At 37.1% G+C, this 25,010-nt stretch overlaps 1 protein-coding gene across 11 annotated transcripts in view; it reads right to left on the bottom strand.

Annotated features, from left to right (window-relative positions):
- Positions 1-690: 690 nt before the first annotated feature.
- Positions 691-25,010, bottom strand: part of PDE4D (phosphodiesterase 4D) — a 1,454,760-nt gene continuing 1,430,440 nt past the window's right edge. For 10 of the 11 annotated variants that reach the window (XM_033437904.2, XM_049707909.1, XM_049707908.1 and 7 more), the window contains 9 exons: positions 17,692-17,785; positions 16,154-16,326; positions 15,499-15,597; positions 14,488-14,652; positions 13,142-13,241; positions 8,439-8,593; positions 6,955-7,077; positions 6,282-6,464; positions 691-5,565 (listed from right to left, as the gene is read on the bottom strand). In XM_033437904.2, coding sequence (XP_033293795.1) covers positions 5,152-5,565; positions 6,282-6,464; positions 6,955-7,077; positions 8,439-8,593; positions 13,142-13,241; positions 14,488-14,652; positions 15,499-15,597; positions 16,154-16,326; positions 17,692-17,785 — 1,506 coding nt within the window. In that variant the 3' untranslated portion in view covers positions 691-5,151. Of the gene's footprint in view, positions 5,566-6,281; positions 6,465-6,954; positions 7,078-8,438; positions 8,594-13,141; positions 13,242-14,487; positions 14,653-15,498; positions 15,598-16,153; positions 16,327-17,691; positions 17,786-24,540; positions 24,967-25,010 lie in introns of those variants that run through there. The other variant, XM_049707911.1, reaches the window with a different exon arrangement.

Here is a 25,010-nt window from a genome sequence, read left to right as displayed (position 1 = left end):
CTTCCATTTCTCCAGAGGTCTGGAGCTCATCTGCACCTCAGGACTTTTGCAAATGTTTTCTCTGTCTGGATCCTCCTCTTCTTTGTGTCAGCTCTTGCTTTTTGCCAAGTTATCTCTCACGATCCTTCAGAGCTCAGCCCCAAATCGCTTCCCGAAGAAAGCCTTCTCTGGCCCTCCAGAAGAGACCAAGGTCAGGTTCCTGCTCAATTGCAGCACCTGAGCTTCTTTGCTGTACTGAGGACACTTACAATGCTGTGTATGGGATGGTTTAATACCTTTGTCTCTTCTAGACCGTAAGCTCACAGAAGCAGAAATGATGTCTCGTTCCCTGCTGAATCCTCACAACCTTGTAGTCTGCAGAGTAGGGACCCAACAAATAACTGTGGAGTATCTGAATAGCTTTCAGGATGCCAGAATACTCAAATTAGATAAGTCCCCTTCCCAAGGCTGTTTACAAAACACTGTGCTTAATGTTGTAGGCCATTTACATAATTTTGGCATTTTTTTCTGTAGCAAGATTAATCTACATAATTTGGTTTCATTGGACTGTGACTATCCATAGTAATGTATGACGTCACTATCCTCCTCTATTCCACCTTAACAATCTTCATGGCCCTCGGAAACCTGTGCTGACTGAACTACAAGTTAAAATGAATAACCTTTTATTTGTAAAAGATCGAGTCATAAATAGGCAGAATCAACCCATGCTTTTATTTCCATTGCATATAAAAATTTCATATGAAGGTATTGATGTACAGTACTATCCCCATGGGCTGTAAGAGAGGCTATGAAACCACTAAAAGAATCATCATTTGTAATGCTCACACACAATTTACCACTCCGAAAACATATCCAAAGAAATCAAATTAAAAACAACTAAAATCAGTAAGGATGTTTTTTTGTAATTATAGTGTCCCCGTTGTACTGTTTAAAACAAAAGTAATCAAATTCCTTTGGGCCAGGGCTGCTAAAATCTACAGTTTGTGTCAAAAAAAAAAAAAAAAAAGAAAGAAAGAAAGAAAGAAAGAAAATAAAAGGAGGCTCATTTTTTCTAGAAAAAGAATCTCTCCTTTCACTAAGTCACACATCCTGAGGGCTGGGCCACTGGGAATTTTTCATAGCTTTTAGGAGCTGTGCAAGGTTGAATTTAAAAATTCTAAAGCAATGCAAGTTTTGCTGAAACAGATTCTAGAGAATGGTGAATCCATTATGCTGTGTGAATTGGCATCATATAAAACTTTGTGTTTAAATACATGGATTTACATATGTAAGGAAATTTGGCTCATCTTACTTGAAGGGTTAAAAACATGACCTTTTTCATATGATATATTTCCTTAACATGACAGGAAGCCAAGGAATAAATTACTAACACACGTGACCTACGGCTCTAACTTCAAATCAAATTCGTTTGCCCATGTGCTCTAGAAGCCAAAAAAGACTTTTTATAATCACTGGACAAGAATATATCTTCCCAGTAGTGTTTGAAAATAAAAAATCAAATGTAACTAACTAACGTAGCTCAGTTAGTATCTGATAGGGAAAAATCACCATCGTATATGCCATGCTGCTTCATGGCAAAAAGTACCTAAGGGCTTGTCTCTCAAAAGGGTCTCAGAATGCTCCAGAGGTTGTCTGTGTTTCTGTAAAATCCAGCTGTTGCCAGAAATCCAACAGATCAAAGGTCAGATGTGAAATGCCCAGCCCTAGCCCCACCACTACCTAACTTTCAAATGCAGCAAAACAGAAGAAAATATTGATTAAAGTTAAGGCACAGCCCTGGGACCAAAGACCTGCAGCTATGTTTTCTTAATTTTATATACCTTTATGTATTTTATAGTTTTCTTGAATCTTCCATAAACAAGCTCTAAGGTGACAAGACTATTTTATAGAAGAAAAGAAAATGTACAAGGAGTATGTATACACACCATTCATTCTCTCACCAAGAGTTTCCAAATATATCAACACCATCCCATTGCGGGATGATGTTTTAATAAGAACTGATAATTTACAATTAACATTACAGTATGTACATTACAATAAATACATGGTTGTAAACAGACAAACAAGACTGTATTACCGGTAAGGTCATTTGGTGAGAAAAAAATGCATGGCACAAAAAATAAATAATGCATTCAAAGAGTATCATAAAGCTTTCTGTAAAATCCACTTCATTCAAGTTTTTTTTTCCTTGTCTGCAATTTGTTCTATCTACATTATTTTCTTGTGAATTTTAAGTGACGTAAAAGAAAATTAAAACAGCATTATTGTGTTTAGTAACTTGCAAGCTGAAATGTACTGGTTTTATGCAAACTTGGACATTTTCTCCCCCGTACAGTACCCAGATATTGCATTTTCTTATGGCATTTTAGGAAACGTAAAGTCACTTGTAAAAGGATATTCTTTTTAAAGCGGTGTATAATTCTGAAGCACACTTTGGCGAAAGGGAAGGGAGAGGAGAAGTATATTGTATAGTGCACTAGTCCCTATCTTTTGGATATTATGTCTCTTCTACAATTTGATTGTCCATCAGTGGATATCTTTACAACATGTGACCATTAAAACCCAACAAATTGAAAAAAAAAAGCCTCTCTTTTTTAGTGCAGTTATAAATCTTTTCAGGTCTGGATTTGTTTGTGACATATTGCTGTTTTAATTTTTTTTTTTCATTATTAAGATTCTAGGCACTCTGTGGGGGAAATACCAAGCATTAGGGAGGGGAGGGAATGAGAATATTTTGGAGAAAGGAATAAACACTAGATTCTTTGCCTTTTCCTCTAAACCTCCATCAGGGACAAATAAAATTAAAATGGAAACAAGATTCCAAATATTCTTGTGAAACCACTTGCCAAACATAAGACTTTCTTTGAAAGTCTGGGTTTTACAGGGGAAGGAGGGTGGAACTCTGATAATTAATTGGTCAATTCCTATCCTGTGCTCTGTGTGAAAGATCAGAGCTACATAATTTTTCTATCCAAATTTCTAAGCGTCAGTGGATCTCAGGGGATTAAACTAGTATCTTCAGCTTGGGTCATTTCCCTGGCTGCTGACTTAGTGATTAGTCCCCAGATGGCTTCTTTTGACATCCCCAATATAAATGTTTTTCAGGGTTACAATTTTACTTAGTGTTTTATTTATTTTCCATTTGGTCTGATACTCCTTTAGCCTCTACTTGGGTTCTTGGATGTCGCTCTAAAAAATGATTATTCGGGCTCCAAACTCTTCACAGAGATGGTAAACACTTTATTAAGAGCTGAAGTGGGAAGGAAGTCCAAACTAAATAAATGCCCCAAGATGCCAACTGAACATAAATACTGGGAATCAATCTCTAAAATTGTAATACATTTCTTGATGCTAAATTTAGCCAACAGCGATCTCTAATGTTTGACTTATGCAGAATCTTCTTACCCAGCCCAGTATTTTAAAACGGCATTATATTGCCAAATCTCTGGTGCCAGGGGCATCATCAACTTCTTTCTGTCAGTGTATTTAAAGAAGTTCTTCTCCACAAGACATACTTATGGATCAATGATAACTGGTAAATCAAGTGCTACATGTTACATGGCTGTCCTTTAAGGAAGAGTCATTGCTACACTTAAAATCACTTCTCAGGAATAGTCCTCATACAGTTCTTAATCCCATGGTGAAATCAGAGAAACAAAAGAGCATTCATTGTACTGGTCTTCATTAATATATTCTGCTAATATTGTTAAAAAATTACCTAGCTAGCTGTTAACGTTTCTTTGTAAATCAAAAGTAAAAGCTAGTCATTATATATGACCTCATGGCAGAAAAGAATGCTAACTCTAACTTGACTACCTGTTCTTTGCATCAGTCAGCATGGTGGTGATATATTTGATAAGACCCCACGCAGTGAATGTGGACAGAGGTTCAAACACACACTGATGATGAAGCAGCACAAGGGGGAAAAGTTCTTCCTATGACTGTGAAAACAAAAAGGAACATGAAATGTGTGGGTTATTACAAAGACATGCACTTGTGAAATGAGGGTCTATCGCCACAGCAAAATGTTCTCAGAAGACGCTAAGTAGGAAAATATCTAAAAAAGACTGACCATTTTAGCTACTGGGTATTTATATATCTCTCACTTGCTTCAGACAACACCAACTGATGACTGAGTGTCCATGAGGCTTGAGACACATTAGACAGGATGCACATCAAAGTATTATGGAACGAGTATTCACTTTGCACACGGTGAAGAGAAATGTAAGTGGGGAGCAACTCTGCATGTCTGAAAGGAGTGAAACGAAAAGCCAGTAAACGAAGACCTACAAAAAGGGTTTCCTGCAACATAAAGTCAATTTTTGTTTTTAAAATATGGAAGTCATTGGTATATAAAACAATGGGTCACTACAAATCAGTTAATTGCTATGAAGTCTAAGGTGCAAGTAAAATTTGTAAATTAGGTTTATCCAGTGTAGCACAGATTTGTACTGAAAACTTGCAAGTTACTCCTTAGAAAAAAAATAACCAGTGGCAGATGAAGTTCTGAATGTAGTTTTTTAAATATAATACCTCAATACATTTAATAATAAAAGTAAGCTCTACAAAAAATCTGTTTTACATATCATACAAAATGTAGAGGTCAGTGCAGCTCACTGAACCACACTATTCAGTCAGGTATCAGGAAGACTTGAAATTAGAAAATTATGCAATTTCTGTGGCTCATCTTCTTCCTGGTAACAGCTTCACAATGTGTCCTGTTCCTGACCCATCTGTTGCTTCACTCCGTCCATGTAATGCCTGTTTTCTGCTGAAAATATTGCAAACAAATAAAAAGGAAAAGAACCCCCAAATCGTCTCAACTTTTGGGCTGCCTGATGAGCCACACTCCCTAGAAAACACTTTGGAGGTGATTTTCTCTGCGTCTTCAGCTCGACCGAGCTGCAGTCTTTGGACACTGCCGTTCGTGGAGATGTCCCCCTCGTTCTGATGACATGGAGGTGAAAAAACTGGTGACAATATTCCTGAGCGCTAGACTGAGTCGTCAAGGTCAGTTTTGTTCCGCAAACGTCCTGGCAGATGACAGTGAGGTGTGACCGTAGTTGTGGCATGTGACATGCACTTTGGAAACAATGTATCTACTTAAAAAAACAAAAAACACAAACAAAAGGCATGGAAGTCTCTGCCCTGTTATGTGTCGGGCGAGTGATCGCCGATGGCACAGGCCTCGGGCTGGCTCTCCTCCTCTCCCACGGCTTCCTCTTCCGCCTGCTCGTCCAGGGGGATTTCGGTGGACTCCGAGTCTTGAGTGCAGAGCGTCTTGGAGTCACTGCAGCTAGTGTCTTCTTCCACTTGACTCCCACTGTCCTTTTCGGTGTCTGACTCGCCGTCCTCCTCTAAAGTCAGTTCAAACTGGAACTTCTCGGTTTGACCCTGCCGGCCCTCCTCCTGGTCATCTGGTGCCGGGGAGGGGCTCTGAGGAATCGTGCTCTGGTACCACTCACGATTGTCCTCCAAAGTGTCCAAAATGTCCTGGGCGTCAGGATGGACCAGGTCTGCCCACGTCTCCCAGAGAGGATGAACAATGTAGTCTATGAAGCCCACCTGATTAAAAAAAACACAAAGCCGATTGGGACTAAGAAACAATGGAAAAGGTTAACAAGCCCCCTCAAATGTAACTAATTCATATGTTGAATTAAATTTTTACATATGATATATAGAATTTACAGAAAAATAAATAAAATATAATATGCTCTGCAAGGATAACACTGAGCTGAAGACTACTAACCTTAGTTTGGTAAAACAGTCATTATTTTAGGTAGCAGACCAATAAAAAAATGTCATTACTAGCTGGTAAAAACCAGCTTCTCGAACTCTGAATCCAAGAGTGTGTGATGTAAAAAAACCTCCAGTTGTTTACATGGCAGGACCTGGCTTGAGGCTGAGACTTTATTTTAGAATAGCCCATTTGTAGGTAAATCCACAGAGCTGAAATAATGCCATGTACTCTATATGGATTCATATAACTTTATTCACTTACGAACTGAGATAGCTGAAATAATTCTACACATATGAATATACTATATACATACAGTCACGCTGAATGAATATACTGTCCTATGAACGTATATATGACTATATGAATATAAATTCTAAGAATCGAAGAATTTTTTGGCTTGCAAACACTAAGGTGGACATTGAGCTTGACAAAAGAAAGTAATTAAGAAAACCCAATAAAATACTGTGTGACATGCATACGGCGTAACCAAACGTTCCGTGTAGTTGTGTTCTCTCTGAAAGCTTTGTGCTTAAGGCATCACCTGTGATTTTTCCACAGAGGCATTGTGCTTGTCACACATGGGGCTTATCTCCATGCCCCGCTCCCTCTCTCGGTCCCCTTGGCGGAAGAACTCCTCCATGATGCGGTCCGTCCACTGGCGGTATAGCTGCAGAGGCTTGGTTGGGTTGCTCAGGTCGGCACAATGCACCATGTTCTGAAGGACCTAAAACAGATCAATGCCTTCTCTATTTAGCAGCTGCTCCATTTTTACTAGAAATTCACATCAGATGACTGTGACACTTAAAAATACATGTAGTGTAAGAGTCGTGCCAGACAGCTCGACCATGGTGTGTCTGTGTGAAGTTCACACCTGTATTAATAGTCCCAAATTAGGCCACTTCTACTGCATCTAAGTATCATGAGAGAAACTGTTCACGTGCATGGTTGATTAAATTCAGAGCTGCTTAAGTGGTTGGTTTTGTAGGATGTTACTTTTTTTTTTTTTTTTAACGCATTTCCACTTGAAAAGGCCAACAGGATTTTATCTGGTTAATTCTCAAGATTAAGAATTTGGATAAAAATCCTGCTTACAGCTACTAAAATTATAAGTTGGAGAAAAGGAGACATAAATCTTATCTAAGCTAGACACACAGACACGTGTACACACACACACACACACACACACTCAGACACAGCAAATTCGAATGCTTTACCTGAATCCTATCAGAATAATTATCAAGAAGAAGAACTCCAGAACTTGTCACTTTCTTAGTTTCAACCATAGTTTTCAAATCAGCCAGCAGATTCATGTGCTTTGACATGTCTGTTGCAAGTACCTTAAAAGACAGAGTATTTTTAAAAAATTTTTATTGCAGTATAGTTGATTTACAATGTTGTGTTAGTTTCACACATACAGCAAAGTAAATCAGTTATACAATACATATATCCACTCTTTATTTTTTAGATTCTTTTCCCATACAGGTCATTATGGAGCATTGAGAGTAGAGTTCTCCGTGCTATACAGTAGAGATATTTCTTTTCTTTTCTTTTTTTTAGCCACACCGCTTGGCATGTGGGATCTTAGTTCCCTGACCAGGGATCGAACCCGTGTGTCCTGTAGTGGAAGCACGAAGTCTTAACCACTGGACCGCCAGGGAAGTCCCATGCACATAAAAATATCATGGAGAACGTGAGAAGAAATGGAGAACCACTCTGTTGTCTAATAGCTGTGTGTGGGAATCCTTTACTGCTTCTTGGGGCAGAGTCTCCTCCCCTTTGCTATCACTTTCCCTGGAAGCCCAGATACATGTGTGCAATATACAGAAACAGTAGGCACTGGCAGCCACTTTCATAGTGATAGAAAGGGATATTTCCATAGATAAGACATCATCGTACGTTTTGTTTGTTTGTTTGTTTGCTTTTGCGGTACGCGGGCCTCTCACTGTTGTGGCCTCCGGACACGCAGGCTCAGCGGCCATGGCTCACAGGCCCAGCCACTCCGCGGCATGTGGGATCTTCCCTGGGCCGGGGCACGAACCCGTGTCCCCTGCATCGGCAGGCGGACTCTCAACCACTGCGCCACCAGAGAAGCCCCATTGCACGCTTTGAAGTTTTTCTATCCCTTGTGCTAGAAAGTGGTTACTGGACTACGATGGAGTGAGTCAAGGTTGCTTACAGAGTACTTCAGAAACAATATTCTGGTCAATTTTCTGCTTATCCAAACCAGATAATACCTGCCTTTCTTTGTATGTACAAAGCTTAACAGATTAAGTTTTTGACAACCAGAGATATTCGTGTGTCTCATAATCGCTGTGAAAAACATGCATAGAGAAAAGACTAATGTCATGCATGTTTCTACATGGCACTTGTGCTGACAGAGATTTTTTTTCCAGTTTTTGAATGGAAAAAATCCATTTTTTTAGCCAGCTCCCTGTGCTTTTGTTAGCCATCTCTGTCTGCCACCAGACAGGAGGAGTTCAGAAAATAAACCTAGAATGAGGGTAAGCTGTCATTATTCTTAGCCCCAGACTGTTAGCAGTAGAGCATCATTGCCAGCAGCAGGGCCAGCCTCTGGGACAAAAAAGGCAGCATTACCTTGAAATATACATGATGCTTTCCCTGATAGTCATCTCACTCTTTTTTCTTTTTAAAAACACCATGCATCACAGTTCTCTTTTTGCTTTTATCAGTTACTTACAATATCAATGACCATCTTCCTTAATGACTGTCTTTGCTTTTTGGTCAAATTCTGGAAAATGTCGCAGTTTTCTTCCTGAAGCAACTTAAAGCCCACGGCCAAATGATGGTTCTCCAGGACAGAAGAATCATTGTACATCAAGGCAAGCTCAGAGTCTTGAAAGAAAGAGAGAGAAGGTTAGCAAAGCCATTTATGCTAAGTTTATCTTATTCTTCATATTCTGAGATATTTTGGGTTTAGGAAGCAATTTCCCCTAAACGTCTCTGCTTGCATTCCCATTACATGACAACACCTAGGAGAAAGTCTGCTAGTTAATGTAGCCACAGAAAGATCCCTGGAATCTTGGGAGTGTATTCTAATGCTCTCGGCACACGGCAAGTCAGTTCACCCTGTGGCTTCAGCTTCCTCCGCTATAAAGGGAAAGAAGAGTTAGGCCAGATTACCTTGAACCTCCTCTCCGGATCTGCCAGAGGCAGCTCCGTAAGCTCAGCAGAAGAAGACATTATCCCTAACATTTACAACATGTCCAGAGCATAGAATGTTGTATTCCTGACAACTGCGGACCACCTACCCAACACTGTATGTAATGTAAAGATCACGTGACTCAGGATTATTCGTGCTCTGAGAAGGAACAAGAACAGCTTGGAACACATGAACGATATCAGATTTGTTCATGCTTGTGCTTATTTGGTTCATAGTATAGCTCTGAAAGGCAAAGCTTTATTCATTTTTTCATTTCCTTTTCCAAGTATCTTGGCAGTCACTATACACATGTATACTGCCCGTCCCAGCTGCATGTTCAGGGCTTCACACAGAGACGGGTGTTTAGCTGCCTACATTTCTCCAGAGTGAAGATTCTGCCATTCCCCCACAATTGTCCTGGACCTATTTTAGGTAGTGACAAATCCTGCCTCTTTCCTAGTTCCTATAATAGCAGACTCAGACCTATAAGGTAGTCATCAAAAAAACCTGACTGGTGCTTCATCCTGTTGCCACTTAAGTCACTGTAAAGACGAAAAGCATATGTATTTGATCTTTCTTCTGACTCATGTGTGGAAAATATATATTCTTTTCTAATAAAGAAATACCCAATACTATTCAATGACTATTTTAAAGAAGCTAGGGAGGACGAGAGGGGTTCAAGAATATTTTGACTGAAATCCTATGATTTTAGGTTTATACAGAAAAATAACATTCTATTTATAAGCTACAAATATAGCTGTGGAAAGCTTATTTTAAAATGAGATCAGTGAAATAAAGTGTGTGTACTGTCACTAGGTCCAGCTCCACCTTCATACAGTGAAATGCCTCTGCTCTTGAATCTCAAAAGTCATGCTTTGAACACGACTACTGTGTTCAAATGTGTGAGGAGATCTTTTCCCCCCAAACCCAGGCATCTTTGCTATAAACAGAAAGTATTCGTTTTCCAAGTAAAATTTACTGCTATATATGTTTTGATGCTGCTTCACTGTTTCAGAAAATAATGCTGTTATGTGAAATGCTTTTTTTAAGATAAATCTCCCCTAACGTGTTCTATTCAATATTTCATGATGCTATTTACATTTTATGGATTTATTTACATAGTATTGTCCTTGAAAAAGACTTATGCAGCTTCTCACCTGGAATTTCCACTTCTTTACATCCTGTTCAGAGTCCCCCATTCCCCTACATCATATATAAAAGCTTAACTGACTCAAAACCTGCAGCATGTTTACAAGGAGTGTACGTGTCATTAACAGCAAATCATTTGGTGCCTAAAACTAATACAAGCAGAATGATTAATGAAAACTGTCACCACAACTAAGAAGCAGAGGTGTCTCTGGCCTAGGAATCAGCCAGGTGAGCCCTAGTGCCCCTCCACCACGGCGAGCCATGCAGCCTCCCTTAAAATAGGACAGGTGACCTCCCATCTACAGGAAGTCTGATCTGATGATTCCAAGTCTTTATTACGAGAAACACAGATTCAGCCTTTGGCTTTGGACAGGTTGGCAGCGCCAGCTCCAGGCTAAGAGCCGAGAGTGTGCTAGCCTGAGCCACTGATGCTCAAACAATCCCCAAAAGAAAGAGAAAGCACAAATTTAACGTCTATAAAAAAGGGTTTACTGTAAGCTAAAAATAATCACATAATTCTGATAGGGTATTTCATAAGGCTATTTCTTACAAGTTTGCAAGTTATTAGAGGGACTCCCTTAGAGTATGCTGTGAAGCTAAAACTTACTTGTGTTACTGGCTACTAAGCCTCTTCTGAGTCCTGAAATAAAATGATGGCTGGCTTGATCCCTCGTTAACAGCTAACTAAGGCAGTAATTCTCATAATGCCCTGGGGTTCTGATCAACCCTGGGATAACTTTCATCTACCAGGTGATGATGCTCATTCACTCTTTCAGATATAACACAGCCTCATCACACCCCACCGTCAAGGAAACATCAGCAATCCAAAGCTGTTGACTACCCTGTGTTGCTGAGGCCCCACGGAAAGGAGATCTGCACAACATCACTGAATAACAAAATGCTTCCAGAAACATGGTCAGTTACCCTTCCACCTCAGGCAGATCATCAGCAAAATGACCTTAATAAACAGACACCCTTGGCCACTGTCCTGTATGCATAATTACCCGCTACATGTCTCCATCATCTATTCTCAGTGGCTCTCAAACTTTAAAGGGCATCAGATTCATCTGTGAACTGAGGCCTTGCTAGTTTAAACTGCAGACTCCATGGGTACTCTGATGCCAGCCTAAGCCCACTTGCCCTTAGAGGGTCCACAAGAAAGAATAATAGAGTTGGTCCTCATTTTTCTTGAAAAATTTATCAGAGTACTTGGAAGACAGTGACTTTATTATCAGTTGTTTTAATTTGTTCTCTATTCTTAATTCTAATGTTATAATATGGGAACATACAATATTATATATAATAGGATGCAAAGAAAACACATAGGTCTGATTTTGGTATTATTAATTTAAAGGAAAAATGCACACCTTTCTTAATAGCAAAAATTAAAACAAAATTTATATGTACTTGTTAAAAATCTATAAAATTAAGAGCATATCAAGACATACATAAGAATCAAAAAAATGAATCAAGCCAGGATAATAAAAAATTGGCAGTGTACCTTTTACTATATGAACTTCCTGTTCTTTACAGAAAGGACACAGTCGACCCTAACCAATGATACAATGTAAACTCATGTAGCTGCCTCTAATGTATATTAATATTTATGTGTCAATATATAGTAATGTTTTGGTGACTCCTGAAAGCACCCCATTATAGGTTCTCATAAGGTGGCTGAAACATGAAATGTTATCCTGTCTAATCCTAGATAAATAAGTTCATAAACCAGACTTCTAAAATGTACTGACTATCCACACGTTTTTGGAAATCCATGACTTTCAATCCTCCTATATATGAGTGAGTTACTAAAGTGCATTTTGTTACAGGGCAGTCCAGAGGCTATTAAAAATATACAAATAGGTAAATAATCCAAAAGATCTGAGTTAAATCTCTCAAAACAAGGCTATACTTAAATTCTCTCTTTAAATCTGGCTGTGTTGTGAATGAATGGTGAAGGCACAGATGCTACTGGAGCTAGATTGCTGTGGGGCACGAGGAGACTATTATCCACAACTCACGGCAAAGAGGAAAGGCAAACCCTTAACAGATATGAAAAACATTAACAATTTTGAACTTTATTTTTTCACATATAAAACTGACTTTATAATGTTAATCTACCATGGTGTGAGGGAATTTAATAATGAATGGTACACGTAAATTATTTACCAGTTAACTTCAAGTACAGAAAGAACAGAATTTCTGTAAAGCTTAACCTCTTTGCAAAAGCCTAGCTCAAGCACCACTAACATTCCCTACAGAGGTTTTCTATGCAGCTGTGTCAGAGGTGTCGCACACTGAAGAGTCTACTGTTCTTTATATTTCCAAATTCAGTGATGACTTATTTTATGAAATGTCACCAGTGAGAAAAAATTAATGGTTAAAAAAATATTAAATAAAAAGAGATAGTCAAAAGAGAAGTTCCTACTGCCCTCAGCAGGAGATTTAAAAAGGAAAGAACAAGGACTTCCCTGGCGGTCCAGTGGTTAAGACGCCACGCTTCCACTGGTAGGGGGCAGGGGTTCAATCCCTGGTCAGGGAACTAAGATCCTGCATGCTGCGCCGAGAAATTAAAAAAAATAATAATAATTAAAAATAAATAAAATAAAGAAGATATTTCTAATAAAAAAATAAAATAAAAAGGAAAGAACAGGGCAGGGCATGGTGGTGGAGAGGGAAAGAGGAGTTACAGCCTCTGGAGAGGATTAAATGACAACCTACAGAAAATGACAAATTTAACATTTATTCTGATAACTTCTTTTATTTGAAACTTTAGGAGCAATCTAACTATCTACATCTTTCGGCAAACTTTCACTTTTGATTACCCTTGTCTACTAATATGGTAATATATTATTTCTAGAGAAGTACTGGAATGCATGTTTTTCAAACATCATATGCCTCATGGGATATGAATATAATTTTTAGAGCTAGACTACATTAACATATGCTATCACTGAAACGCCTATCTGCACATCTCAAGAGAACATTATGGCTCTGGAAACATAAAGACTCTCAGTCATTCTATAAAGATTCTCAGTCATTCTAAAATGTACAAAGGAAAATTTTTTCTGCAAAAATAAGTATGCTTTACTTACTTGTATTGATCAGAAACTGATTGGACACACCAGGATGATCTACATCATGTATTGCACTGGCAAAAATTGCTGCAAGAATCTCTAAATCTGTAAACACAGCCTGAAAAAATCCAGACAATATCTGATTTTATTATAACTCATGATCAAACCTTTTCCAATGGTTATATTTTTTAAAATATTAAAAAATGAGCATCTACAAATTTTTTATAGAAAATAATAGCTTATTTTAAAAGTATTTAAGATGATGTTTAAGGATATTCTGAAAATGTGCATAAAATTAATGACATGAGCAATTATTTTCTTTTCTTCCATTCTAAACAGGGACTCTCAATCTCAGCAAAACTGACATTCGGGGCCGGATAATTGTTCGTTATGGGAGGCCATCCTGTGAATTACAGGATTTTTAGTAGGATCCCTGGCCTCTACCCATGAGATGCCAGTAGCATGTACCCCCGAGTTGTGACAGCTAAAAATGTCTCCACATATTGCCAAATGTCCCTGGGGGAAGGGAGGAGTACGAGTAAAAGGGAAAATCACCCCCAGCTGAGAACTCCTCACTCAAACGATGACATATTAACAGTTTTATAATGAAACAATCTGAACTATAAAATATATTAGCAAAGAGAATCACTCTCCCAAACAATGAAGGAAATGAAATTGCTTTACTAAACATTTAATGGAACAACTTCATAGGATCTGGTAACATTAAAGATGTGTTTCCTTCTAATAAGTTCTATGAAAAATACCAATGCATTGCTAGTATTGATATTTTATAAAATAATCATCTTTGAACTATAAATGAAAAAATCCTCAGGCTAAATTCCCAAAAAACCCCACACTAACTGAAAACTGAGGAAGCCAGATTTGCTTTGTGGAATGTCCACTAGATCATTTCAAAGAAGCAGTATCATAAAACACAGGAATCCCTAAATCTTTTTTTTTTTTTTTTGCGGTATGTGGGCCTCTCACTGCTGTGGCCTCTCCCGTTGCGGAGCACACGGTCCGGACGCGCAGGCTCAGTGGCCATGGCTCACGGGCCCAGCTGCTCCACGGCATGTGGGATCTTCCTGGACGGGGGCACGAACCCGTGTCCCCTGCATCGGCAGGCGGACTCTCAACCACTGCGCCACCAGGGAAGCCCCCTAAATCTTTGATTAATTATCACAGACAAAATTCATCAAAGACTCAACTGTTTATTTACCACAATGACATTTCGCTCCCATAACTCAATAATATTTCTAGTGAAGTCGATTATTGTTTGCCCTGTGCACCCTTCAGTATAAAAGTTGAAGAAACCATTATGAGTGGCAAGTTAGTGTTTTCAAAGGTTTAGAAACCAGGTTTACCTCCAAAGCAGGTGTAGATAACAGCACGTGTGTTGACTGGACGACGTCTGCAGCGTGAATATTATTGTGGTAGGCCACATCAGCGTGGTAATGATCTTCCAGGGTCATTAGGTATGTAATTAAAGTGTCCACTGGAATTTTAAATGTTTTTAATAAATCCCGTTCCTGCGGGAGAAGAAATTCTCTTAACATTTTGTCCTTATAGAAAAGATTTTCCATACAGTATGTTAACAACAACAAAATATCACCCCCAGTGTCACCTATGGATAACCCAGAAATGGGAGTAGCACTCTCTCAATGTCTAGTGAAGACAATGAAAACCCTTGGGAATGATCCAGGGACTTCAGGGGCAAAACCAGAGTCGACTTGTCCTTCTGGAGCCCAGCAATGCTTTTCTCAAGTTATATGGTGTCAGGAATGAGCTGCCAACTATCAAAGTATCTGTGTCCCGGGATCCTGAAGGCAGCTTCAGTACAACACCAATGACAAGGATACTGGGTCAAAACAAGTGAGACACAATATCCTCTCGAGGGTTGGAGCTGCCCTTCCAAGTCCCAGGGTGTCTATAGCTGCAACTTCTCATATAAATCCTAACACTGAACTGGGGCAAAAACTTGACAAGAATGAGAAACCGATGTGAAGAAGAGCAGTCCACAAGACAGTGACTGAAGAAATTACATACTAAGATTAGTCAGCAAAGGGCTTATTCAATTTGTAAAGTTAGCACTCCATTCTCTATGCAAGTCAGGATCACGTGGATGATTTTTAAACTATTATTTTAATGAATTGCTTTAATCTGCCCACATCACATCTTTTTCTTCAATGGAAAAAATAACACAATTGATTTGTGTTTTACCCATATGCTAACCTTTCTGTATCCTTATTTTGAAAAAAGTTATCAAAATAAGTCAAAGGGGGTAAGTAGTGAAGAAGATAAAATGCATGCACAATTCACAGACTGGACGTTATGACACCAAATAAAAGAGAGGTGATAGAACTTAACTGCATTACCTGAAAAATGGTGTGCATGATAACAGTCAAAGGCCGGTTCCCAGACAACTCTGCTATTCTGAAAACGTGAAGACCCCATTTGTTCACATCTTCTAGTTCCTGGGGTTAACGAAAGATAGAACAAATCTGATTGCAGAAGTAGAACAGGAAACAATGAACACAATCGTTTAAAAATTACTGACTTCAATGAAAAGATCATTAAATTAAAAAACAATTCATTTTAAATGTAATGATGCACCATGTAAGTACAGGCAAACTTTAGGCAAATCCGCTTAAGCACACTAGAAACTGAATGGTGTTGCTTAACCTTATGTCTCTGACAATAAAACATATTTACATACTTGAAATATTGATCTCAAAGTATTTCTCCAATAGTTAAAACCTACTCTCAAAAACTTTAATTATTCTCCTAAAAGACTTTTTAATTGTTTAAGGTCAAAGAATCAAATATAGATGCAAAAATAAAGAACACCAAACTGCCTGTCTAAACCCACATATTAATAAAACCCAAGTGATTTAGAAAGAGCTTTATAAAGGGCTTTCCCATCTTCCAAAAAAAACCTCCCACAAATTAATAAACGTTTCCATTGATTTAAAAGAGAAGGTATCAAAGTTCACTGCATATTTCTGATCAGGATACTTGAAATCGTCTTACCTTGGCAAGGATGTCTTCTTGTTCAGTTTTGACCCCAAACCTTGGGATGCTTGAATTAGTCAAACTGGAGCTGTGCATCAATTTCTTGACCCCACTGATCTGAGACATTGGCCTTTTCTTTTTCTCCTTTTCCTTCTGAGTTGGAGAAGGAATTTCCACTTCATGTTGCTTATCTTAAAAATTAAAAAAAAATTCTTCATTTACTATTAATTCTACCTGGGTTTTTTTTATTATAACATGCATAATGGCGGATTTTAATTGATCAGTATATGTTCTAGGAAATATTTCCAAGTAAAACTCCTTTTAAAGAAGTTGAGTATTTATAATTCGATGTGGACTTAATTTGATACTCTCAAACACAAAATTAAGCAAATAAATTCCACTGCAAAATAATTAACATCAAATGTATTCAGTGATTACGTCTTTTGAAAAACTTACGATAGCAGACTTGGAAAAGGCAAGACACTGGTTATTTCCACTGCTCATCGATTTCATTCCTATTTAAAATTCACTTAGTGGTGAGAACACTGCTCTTGCCAATTAAGAACTCCAGTTTCAATACCTACTTTGAAATGGAAGAAACTTCGTGCACGAATATAAAAACAGCACTGTGTGAACCTAATAGCTTACTGAAATGGGTCATTCTGTGGGAGCATACACAGCGTATGTGAAGGACTTAGATTGCTACTGCTAGTTTACATTTTCTATACGATAGTGAGATGGGGGAATCATGCAATAAGGTTTTATGGGGAGCACAGAGTACCTCCAATATTATCTGATAACTAAATATCAGATTCACAAAAGCTAATTGTTGTTTTCAAATAAGACATCAGATGTCTCAGTACACTCATTCACTATTTCAAGACAGTGAGCTCCTTTAACTTGTCCTTGCACAGAGTGTGTGTTCAATAAATGCCTGTTTAGTGAATGTGCTAATTAGCTATTACGACAGTTTTGTTTTGAAAGTAAATTCAGATCAAGGATGTGTTCAAGTTATTGGTTTTCCTTTACTGCATTTTCTTTCTGTGGATGGAGGGTGGGGTAGTGGTGTCCCAGTACACCATACTGTCAGCTATTATCAGCAAGCATTTTTTTAGCTCTTGTGTTATATTTATCTGTCTCTCCAGTCTATCAGGCATGGTGCCCATTAGACTATCAACTCATTGAGTTTAGGGACCATTTCTAATTGATCATTAAATACCTAGTGCCCAGCAATGACTGGCATTTAACAAGAATTTGTTGAATGCATGAATAGATCTCTCTATAAGATACATTTTACCGTTGAGTACTTTGGAAAAACGGACAATATACAACTTTAATTCAGAGAATCCCTGAAGTCCTGAATAAAACAAAAAGATAAAACACATCCTTTGTCACCTTAGGTTCTAAAGCTTGGAGGCTCAAATTATTAATATGATGAATGAAAACAAATGGAATTCCTAACTCTTATTTCCAAAATAAGTTTGCACCCCAGTCTGCTTCCAAAAACAAACAATGCAAAAAACCTTTAAAAATTGCATTTAAATTGTTATTCTCACCTAAGAATGTGTTTGATATATACTCTGACACTTGATTTCCAGACCGACTCATTTCAGAGAGATGGGTGAGCTCTCGATTAAGCATCCTTTTAAACTGAAAAACAGAATGATAAAATGAAATAACAGAAGAGGAAAGTTGAAGTGAAATAACATAAGCATATGTTAAGATACAGAAAATATGCCAAAGAATTTTTAACCTGTCCTGACTCTTTAGATCAGTCCCATCCAATAGAACTTCCTACAATGATGAAAAAATTCTATAATCTCCGCTATCCATCACAGGAGCCAGTAGCCATATGTGGCTGTCAAGCAATTGAAATGTGGCTAGTGCAAATGAGGAGCTGAACTCTGGATTTTATTTCATTTTAATTAATTTAAACTTCAATAGTTACATGTAGCTAGGGGCTACCATATTGGACAGCACAGATTGAGACACTCAAGGACGACATTAATTAAGGGGAAAAAAGGCATAAAAAATAACATGCATTATTAGTATTTAGAGAAGAGAAAAAAACTAATTTATAAACATACAAAAGGGTTGCCACACAATAAAACATGGTATATTTTCATCAATTAATTTGTCATTAGCAGAAATGAGTAAGTATACTGGTCAGAGGTTAAAATGTAGTCTTTTCCCCCAAAGCAAAACTGAATAGATTTATTTGAGTACTCTCCCAGAACTATGGAGAAAATATTTGAATAGATACTATATGATATTTCCTTTGTAAAGTTTTTTCTAAGTAGGGATTTATTGGTTCTCAAACATTCACAGAATTTACCAATCTTCCTAAGTCCCATAAAAACAATTGAAAATTGACCTGTTCAATTGAAACTTCACTGCTTCACAATTTATTTTACTGGTGCTCCGGTGCCTATTTTACCCAAAGAAATTTGTCTACCACCTGGAATTTATCTACCACCACTACATGGCATTATCAAAATCCAGAATTCTCCATGACGTTATGCTTTTCCATCCATCAACTGCTTCTTTTTTTTTTTTTTAACATCTTTATTGGAGTATAATTGCTTTACAATGGTGTGTTAGTTTCTGCTTTATAACAAAGTGAATCAGCTGTACATATACATATATCCCCATATCCCCTCTCTCTTGCATCTCCCTCCCACCCACCCTATCCCACCCCTCTAGGTGGTCACAAAGCACGGAGCTGATCTCCCTGTGCTACGCGGCTGCTTCCCACTAGCTACCTATTTTATATTTGGTAGTGTATATCTCTCCATGCCACTCTCTCACTTTGTCTCAGCTTACCCTTCCCCATTCCCATGTCCTCAAGTCCATTCTCTACGTCTGTATGTCTGTGCCTTTATTCCTGTCCTGCCCCTAGGTTCTTCAAAACCATTTTTTTTTTTTTAGATTCCATATATATGTGTTAGAATATGGTATTTGTTTTTCTCTTTCTGACTTACTTCACTCTGTATGACAGACCCTAGGTCCATCCACCTCACTACAAATAACTCAACTTCATTTATTTTTATGGCTGGGTAATATTCCACTGTATATATGTGCCACATCTTCATTAACAATTCATCTGTCCATGGACACTTAGGTTGCTTCCGTGTCCTGGCTGTTGTAAATAGAGCTGCAATGAACATTGTGGTACATGACTCTTTTTGAATTATGGTTTTCTCAACTACTTCAACTGCTTCTTAATGTATCTTCCTTTGACTTCCAAAATAACCCAAATAGACCTTTTAATATATCTTAATATTTCTCTTAACATACACTAACATACAGTAACTATTAGATACTTGATCCAAAAAAGTCACATATTACTCTAATATTTAGTAGCCTTTAAAATTTTGAATTTCCCCATAAATCCTCATTTAAGTCTGGAAAAAGAGAGTAGTGAGTTCATTGTTTAGTAATGTCTGAAATGTAATTCTAACTCAGTATTTAATTAGTTTATTAGAATTTTTTAAAAAATCTTGATTCTCTGCATAATTCATACCAAGGTGTTCTAATTCAAGATAATTTGGCAAATAGCTTCCAGAGTTTATCTTACTGACCACCTAGATTAGGTATAAGAATTTATCACTGTAAAGTACTGAGAGAGATCAATAAAAAATTTCAACAGACTTTTTTTTTTTTTTTTAAGCGGTACGCGGGCCTCTCACTGTTGTGGCCTCTCCCGTTGCGGAGCACAGGCTCCGGACGCGCAGGCTCAACGGCCATGGCTCATGGGCCCAGCCGCTCCGCGGCATGCGGGATCTTCCCGGACCGGGGCACAAACCCGTGTCCCCTGCATCAGCAGACGGACTCTCAACTACTGTGCCACCAGGGAAGCCCTCAACAGACTTTTGAATACAAGAAATGCATATTAGCATTCTCTTGCAGTCAAAACAGAAGAACTGGCTACAACCAATAGAAATGCCTCTGGTTGTTTAACTTACAGGTTGAGAGAGGTTATTCTCAAACTCAGGAACACAAAGTTCACTTTCTTTGTGTATTTTTTTTTTATAACTTGCTCTGATTATAAAATGCATATGGGATATAAAAAATCTAGAAAGCTATATAGAAAAAATTAGAACTCATGTACAACCCCACTGTCCCACTGCTAATAACCATATATAAATAGCTATATTTCCTTCTATGCCTTTTTTTTCATTTGTATATATATATTTGTTGAAGTACAGTTGACTTAAAAATATCATATGAGTTTCAGGTACACAACAGAGTGACTAAACATTTTATAGATTCTGTACCATACAAAGTTATTGTAATTTTATTGTCTATATTCTCTGTGCTGTACATTACATCTTATGATATATATATATATATCTCTCATATATATGTGTGTGTGTGTGTCTCTCTCTCTCTATATATATATACATAGACACACATACCCAGAGGAATATTACTCAACCATAAAAAAGAATGGAATCTTGCCATTTGTGACAACATGGATGGACCTGAAGGGTGCTATGCTAAATGAAAGAAGTCAGAGAAAGACAAATACTGTATGTTTTCACTTATATGTGGAAGCTAAAAAACAAAACAAATGATCAAATATAACAAAACAGAAACAGACTCGCATATACAGAAAAACTAGTGGTTGCCAGAGTGGGGGGCAGGGTAAGGGATAGGCAAAATAAGAGAAGGGGATTAAGAGGTACAAACAACCAGTTAGAAAATAAATAAGTCACAAGGATGTATATATATTTTTAAAACTGGCATCACGTAGTGTACGAAACATGGGTTACTGCTTATTTTCACTGAGCATTATATATTATGATCCGCTGGGGGAAACATAAAATTTGGAACCTTCCAAGAATGTTCATGAAGACATTTCCAATAGTGTTCAAAAAATTTTCTGCTGATCTTTTTATAAAGTTATATTTTCTTAAGTAAATTATAGGCTATCAACCAGGAATGTATTAGATTATTTAACTCGCACTGGCATACAGTGGGTGCTCAATATTGAGTTCTTTCTATCTCCCAGTTTCCTGGGCCCTTTTATAGTGATAGCTGATTTTTATCATTGCAGGGCAAATGGATGGAAGATCTAACTATACTTATGCTCACACAAAATATATATCTAAATATCTAGCTCCCTTACCAATTCCAAAAAATAATTAGGGTATTATTCATATAAGAAATGGTCACCGTGCTTCAAAAATATAACAATAATACCACACATAAGGCACAAAGGTAAGTAAATCCTGTTTAATGAATGAAATTTTACTCTCGGAAAAAATCTACTCTTTGGGCAAAATATATTCAAGAGAGTCTGCTAAATATCTTAAACATATATTTAATGAAATATTTCTTTGACCTGAATTGTCTGTGCTATGAGATAAAAGTTGCTATTAAGAACTGCCTGGTCATGACAAAGTCCTTTCTTAAAAGCTGGGGGAATAGGTAAGGCTATCAGCCACTCCTGGCATTTCTACAGTGTGTTATACAGGAACCACTGTCCACCTGCCCTCCGTGAATTTCTCTCATTGTAACTAAAAAACGATGCAACCTCCGTGGGGTGTGGGGGAGTTGGTGCCCCTGGAAAAGTTAGATAGGAGCCCAGTTTTTCTATAGAGACACCTTCTAACTTGTAAGCAACCTGGTAGGAGGAATATGATGCCATACGCCCAAGCAGAAAAACTGCTTGGTATCTGCAGATATGCCACACAAATTATTGGATTTATCTGTCAGAATATGAAGAACGAGGTGTCTTTTCCTGTCAGTTTGATTACACAACTCATCAAAATAGCCAGTTGGTACAGATAACTGAGGCAAAAAAAATGCCAGTGAAAGGATTCTACTGTACAGACTGATAAATGACAGATTATATTCTACTGATTATTTCTGATTCATACACATATATTCCCAGACTGCCCTTCTGCCTTTGTTCCAAACTCAAAAGCTTGGGTGGAGAAACCCTTCATGGCACACTTATCTCCCTCCCACTTGTGAGGTGCTCCAAGGAAGTCAACATTTCCTTTCAACATAATTAGATGACACAATATTTTAAGCAGTCCTCTTTTTCCCAAGAGTATGGGAGATTTCCTAAAGACAATTTCCAGAGAGTCAATTAAGTTATAACGCAAGGGCACTTTCTAAGAGGAATTAATATGGCTTCCTTTTTGTGCTACTGATATAAAACATACAGTCCAGGGAAGCTAAATTAATAACCACAAAAATTACCATCAGAGTTTTCTCAACTGGTAGTTGCTCTTACAGTTTGGTCTTGGAGTGCACAGCAGGATGTGCTAAAGAACAATAAACTTAACCATTCAACAATCATTTTAAAACGTAAGTGGAATTTCTCTCATTTTAAGATAACTACATACCATTTATTAAGATAATGATATATAATTGCCATGAGGGGGAAAATGATTAGAAAAGGTAATAAAATGTACTTTTTCAGGAACACTGTTATGGGTTCTCAATAAGTGACAAAATACAGAACTGCTTTTCAAAAGAACTGGTTGCAAAATGCAGAGCAATTTAATTGAGCATTTAGATATCTTTAAAAGTGACTCTAAATATTTTTGGCTGATGAGTTATTCTGATTGTTTCTGGTCTCTAAATAGTCTGAAATAATATGTAGAATTATTGTTGCAACAAGGAAAAACAGAGGAAGATCTCTAAGTGAATGCTTTCAAATCCTTTGTTCTCATTATGCATCAGAATGTCTGTATGCAGCAAATTTAAAGCATAAAAGAAAGTGAAAGTGCAGTGGAATTGAATACTGTATATTGCTTTTTAAACTCCAGTTTTCCAATTTATGTTCTATATTTAAGACTGTGCATGAAACAAAATTAAATAATAAAACAAAATTAAAGTATTCTTAAATTTAATCCCTGTACTTCCCCCTCATGCCAATGTGCTACTGGGTACATTATATATCCTCTAGTATATAATTAAGAAAGTGGTAAAGTTTAAATATTAAGTAAATGTTTATTTTTCCCCACAACATTCTGCTAAAAATCATTTGAATATGCTGCACTGTGATACACTACAACTTTGGTGGATATCAGCATTAAAAGCTAAAATAAATACTGTATTAGCTATATAAAAATAAATCTTTCAAAATACATAATAAGACTAAATACATTTATATTGGTCCTTCTTAAGTGTTTTTAGCAATATGATATTACAAGCATAAAGCTTTCCAGCAAACATTTTCTCAAAAAGCACTAAAATTCTGTGTTTAGATTCCTGAAGGTATTATTCATAATTATAACACAAACGTGAAGCCCTTTAAAAAGCTATCAAATATGAACTGTCTAAAAGCTAAGAAATGACTTCTAGGGAGACTGGAGGGAGGGGGCTTCTTTATTATTCTCCACATTTTTCTATATTTAAAAAACATTTTAAACTAAGAAATGGCTAGCAAAATTCAAATAATGAAAATTACGAAAATCTGGACCATCTAGATTTAAAGGGAGGTGGAAAATCATGACTATTCAGACAACTAAAACTGAAATAAGTTTGCTTGGAATGCGAGTAAATCTCACAGGAAAGAGGAAATTCTCCTTTAAAGAGAAACAAAGAAAATGCAAAGTATTACAATCTGAGCGTCCTTAAAGTAATGGAAAAGGATTCTTTAAAAATGTGTATTGTGATTTGTTCAAATATTCCAGAATAAATTCTAATTTCTGAAGTGATGCTTCCTTTAGGACTGAAAAAGGTTTTTCTACTTCAGGTTTCTATTAAACAGCTAGGATCACCAGGTTAGCATTACCACAGGGCATGTGTAAGAAGCTTGCCAAGCAGGAACACAATCTTATTAAATGCAGTGTACTAATTCATTTTTTGAGATTAACAAAAACAGCAGTATCATATAAATTTACATCTTCCAGTTTTACAAACAGAGGATCAAGTGTTCATTTTAATAAGATATCACCTGAAAAGTCAAGTAATGTCAACTTTAATGTCATCTAGAGCTTTATATCCAAAGGTGAAAAAAAACATACTCTTCATCAGGTAAAAGCAGTACAGATTTTTAGAAAGAGCTACAAATTAATTTTTATAAACTTTAAGTGCTACATACTAATTAGAGCCCAGGTACCAGTTGTAATTTAGCCCAAGGATTTATTTCCAATGAATTTAATTACCTTGATACTTAAAAGAATAACTCAAATTTATACCACATGACAAAACAGAAGAAACGCTGAACATTAAAAAGCTATTTTAACATGCAAATTATAACTAATAAAAGTTCTACAATTTCTCCTTATCTTGACCACTAAAAACCCACATTTCTTCTGTAGTTTATATCTAAGGAAAAAATAAAAGATTGCTTAGAAAGCTTAACTCCATTGTAATTTATTAAAATTATTAGTTATGTACTCAGAGTAATCAGGAGTTTACAAAGGCTAAATAAATCTTACCTTTATGTAGCCCCAAGATACTGACCGTAAATAGTTTGCTTCAGGCATTTTTGATTGATTATATAGAGAGACAATAAATTCTAAAATACGTGTATCTTCAAAACCTTGATACTTTAACAATCTCCACAAGCACAGAGTATGTAGGTTTTTAAAGATTTCTGGTAATTAAGTACACATAAGAAAGCCTCGCATTAGATCCCATCCAGTTGGTTTCCCATTGAATGCATTCCATTTGTAAAACTCCAGAATGCAACAGAATTCAACCACTATTCTGAATAAAGACAATTCCTGTGATAAAGAAACATCTAAAGATCTAAGGGTCTGCATCTTTCTCTCCCTGAGCTCCAGGGCTTAATGAATAATGTATGTCAAGATGCTTAGCTGCAAGAAAGACTAGTTCTGTCAAAAGCTACCAAATAAGGAACTGCAGGGAAGCCAGGAAGAGTGACAAGAAACCCCTCCCATAAAAC

Source organism: Orcinus orca, chromosome 3 (assembly GCF_937001465.1).
Source record: "Orcinus orca chromosome 3, mOrcOrc1.1, whole genome shotgun sequence".
NCBI classification, from domain to species: Eukaryota; Metazoa; Chordata; class Mammalia; order Artiodactyla; family Delphinidae; genus Orcinus; species Orcinus orca.
This window is presented reverse-complemented; position numbering and strand designations above follow the sequence as displayed.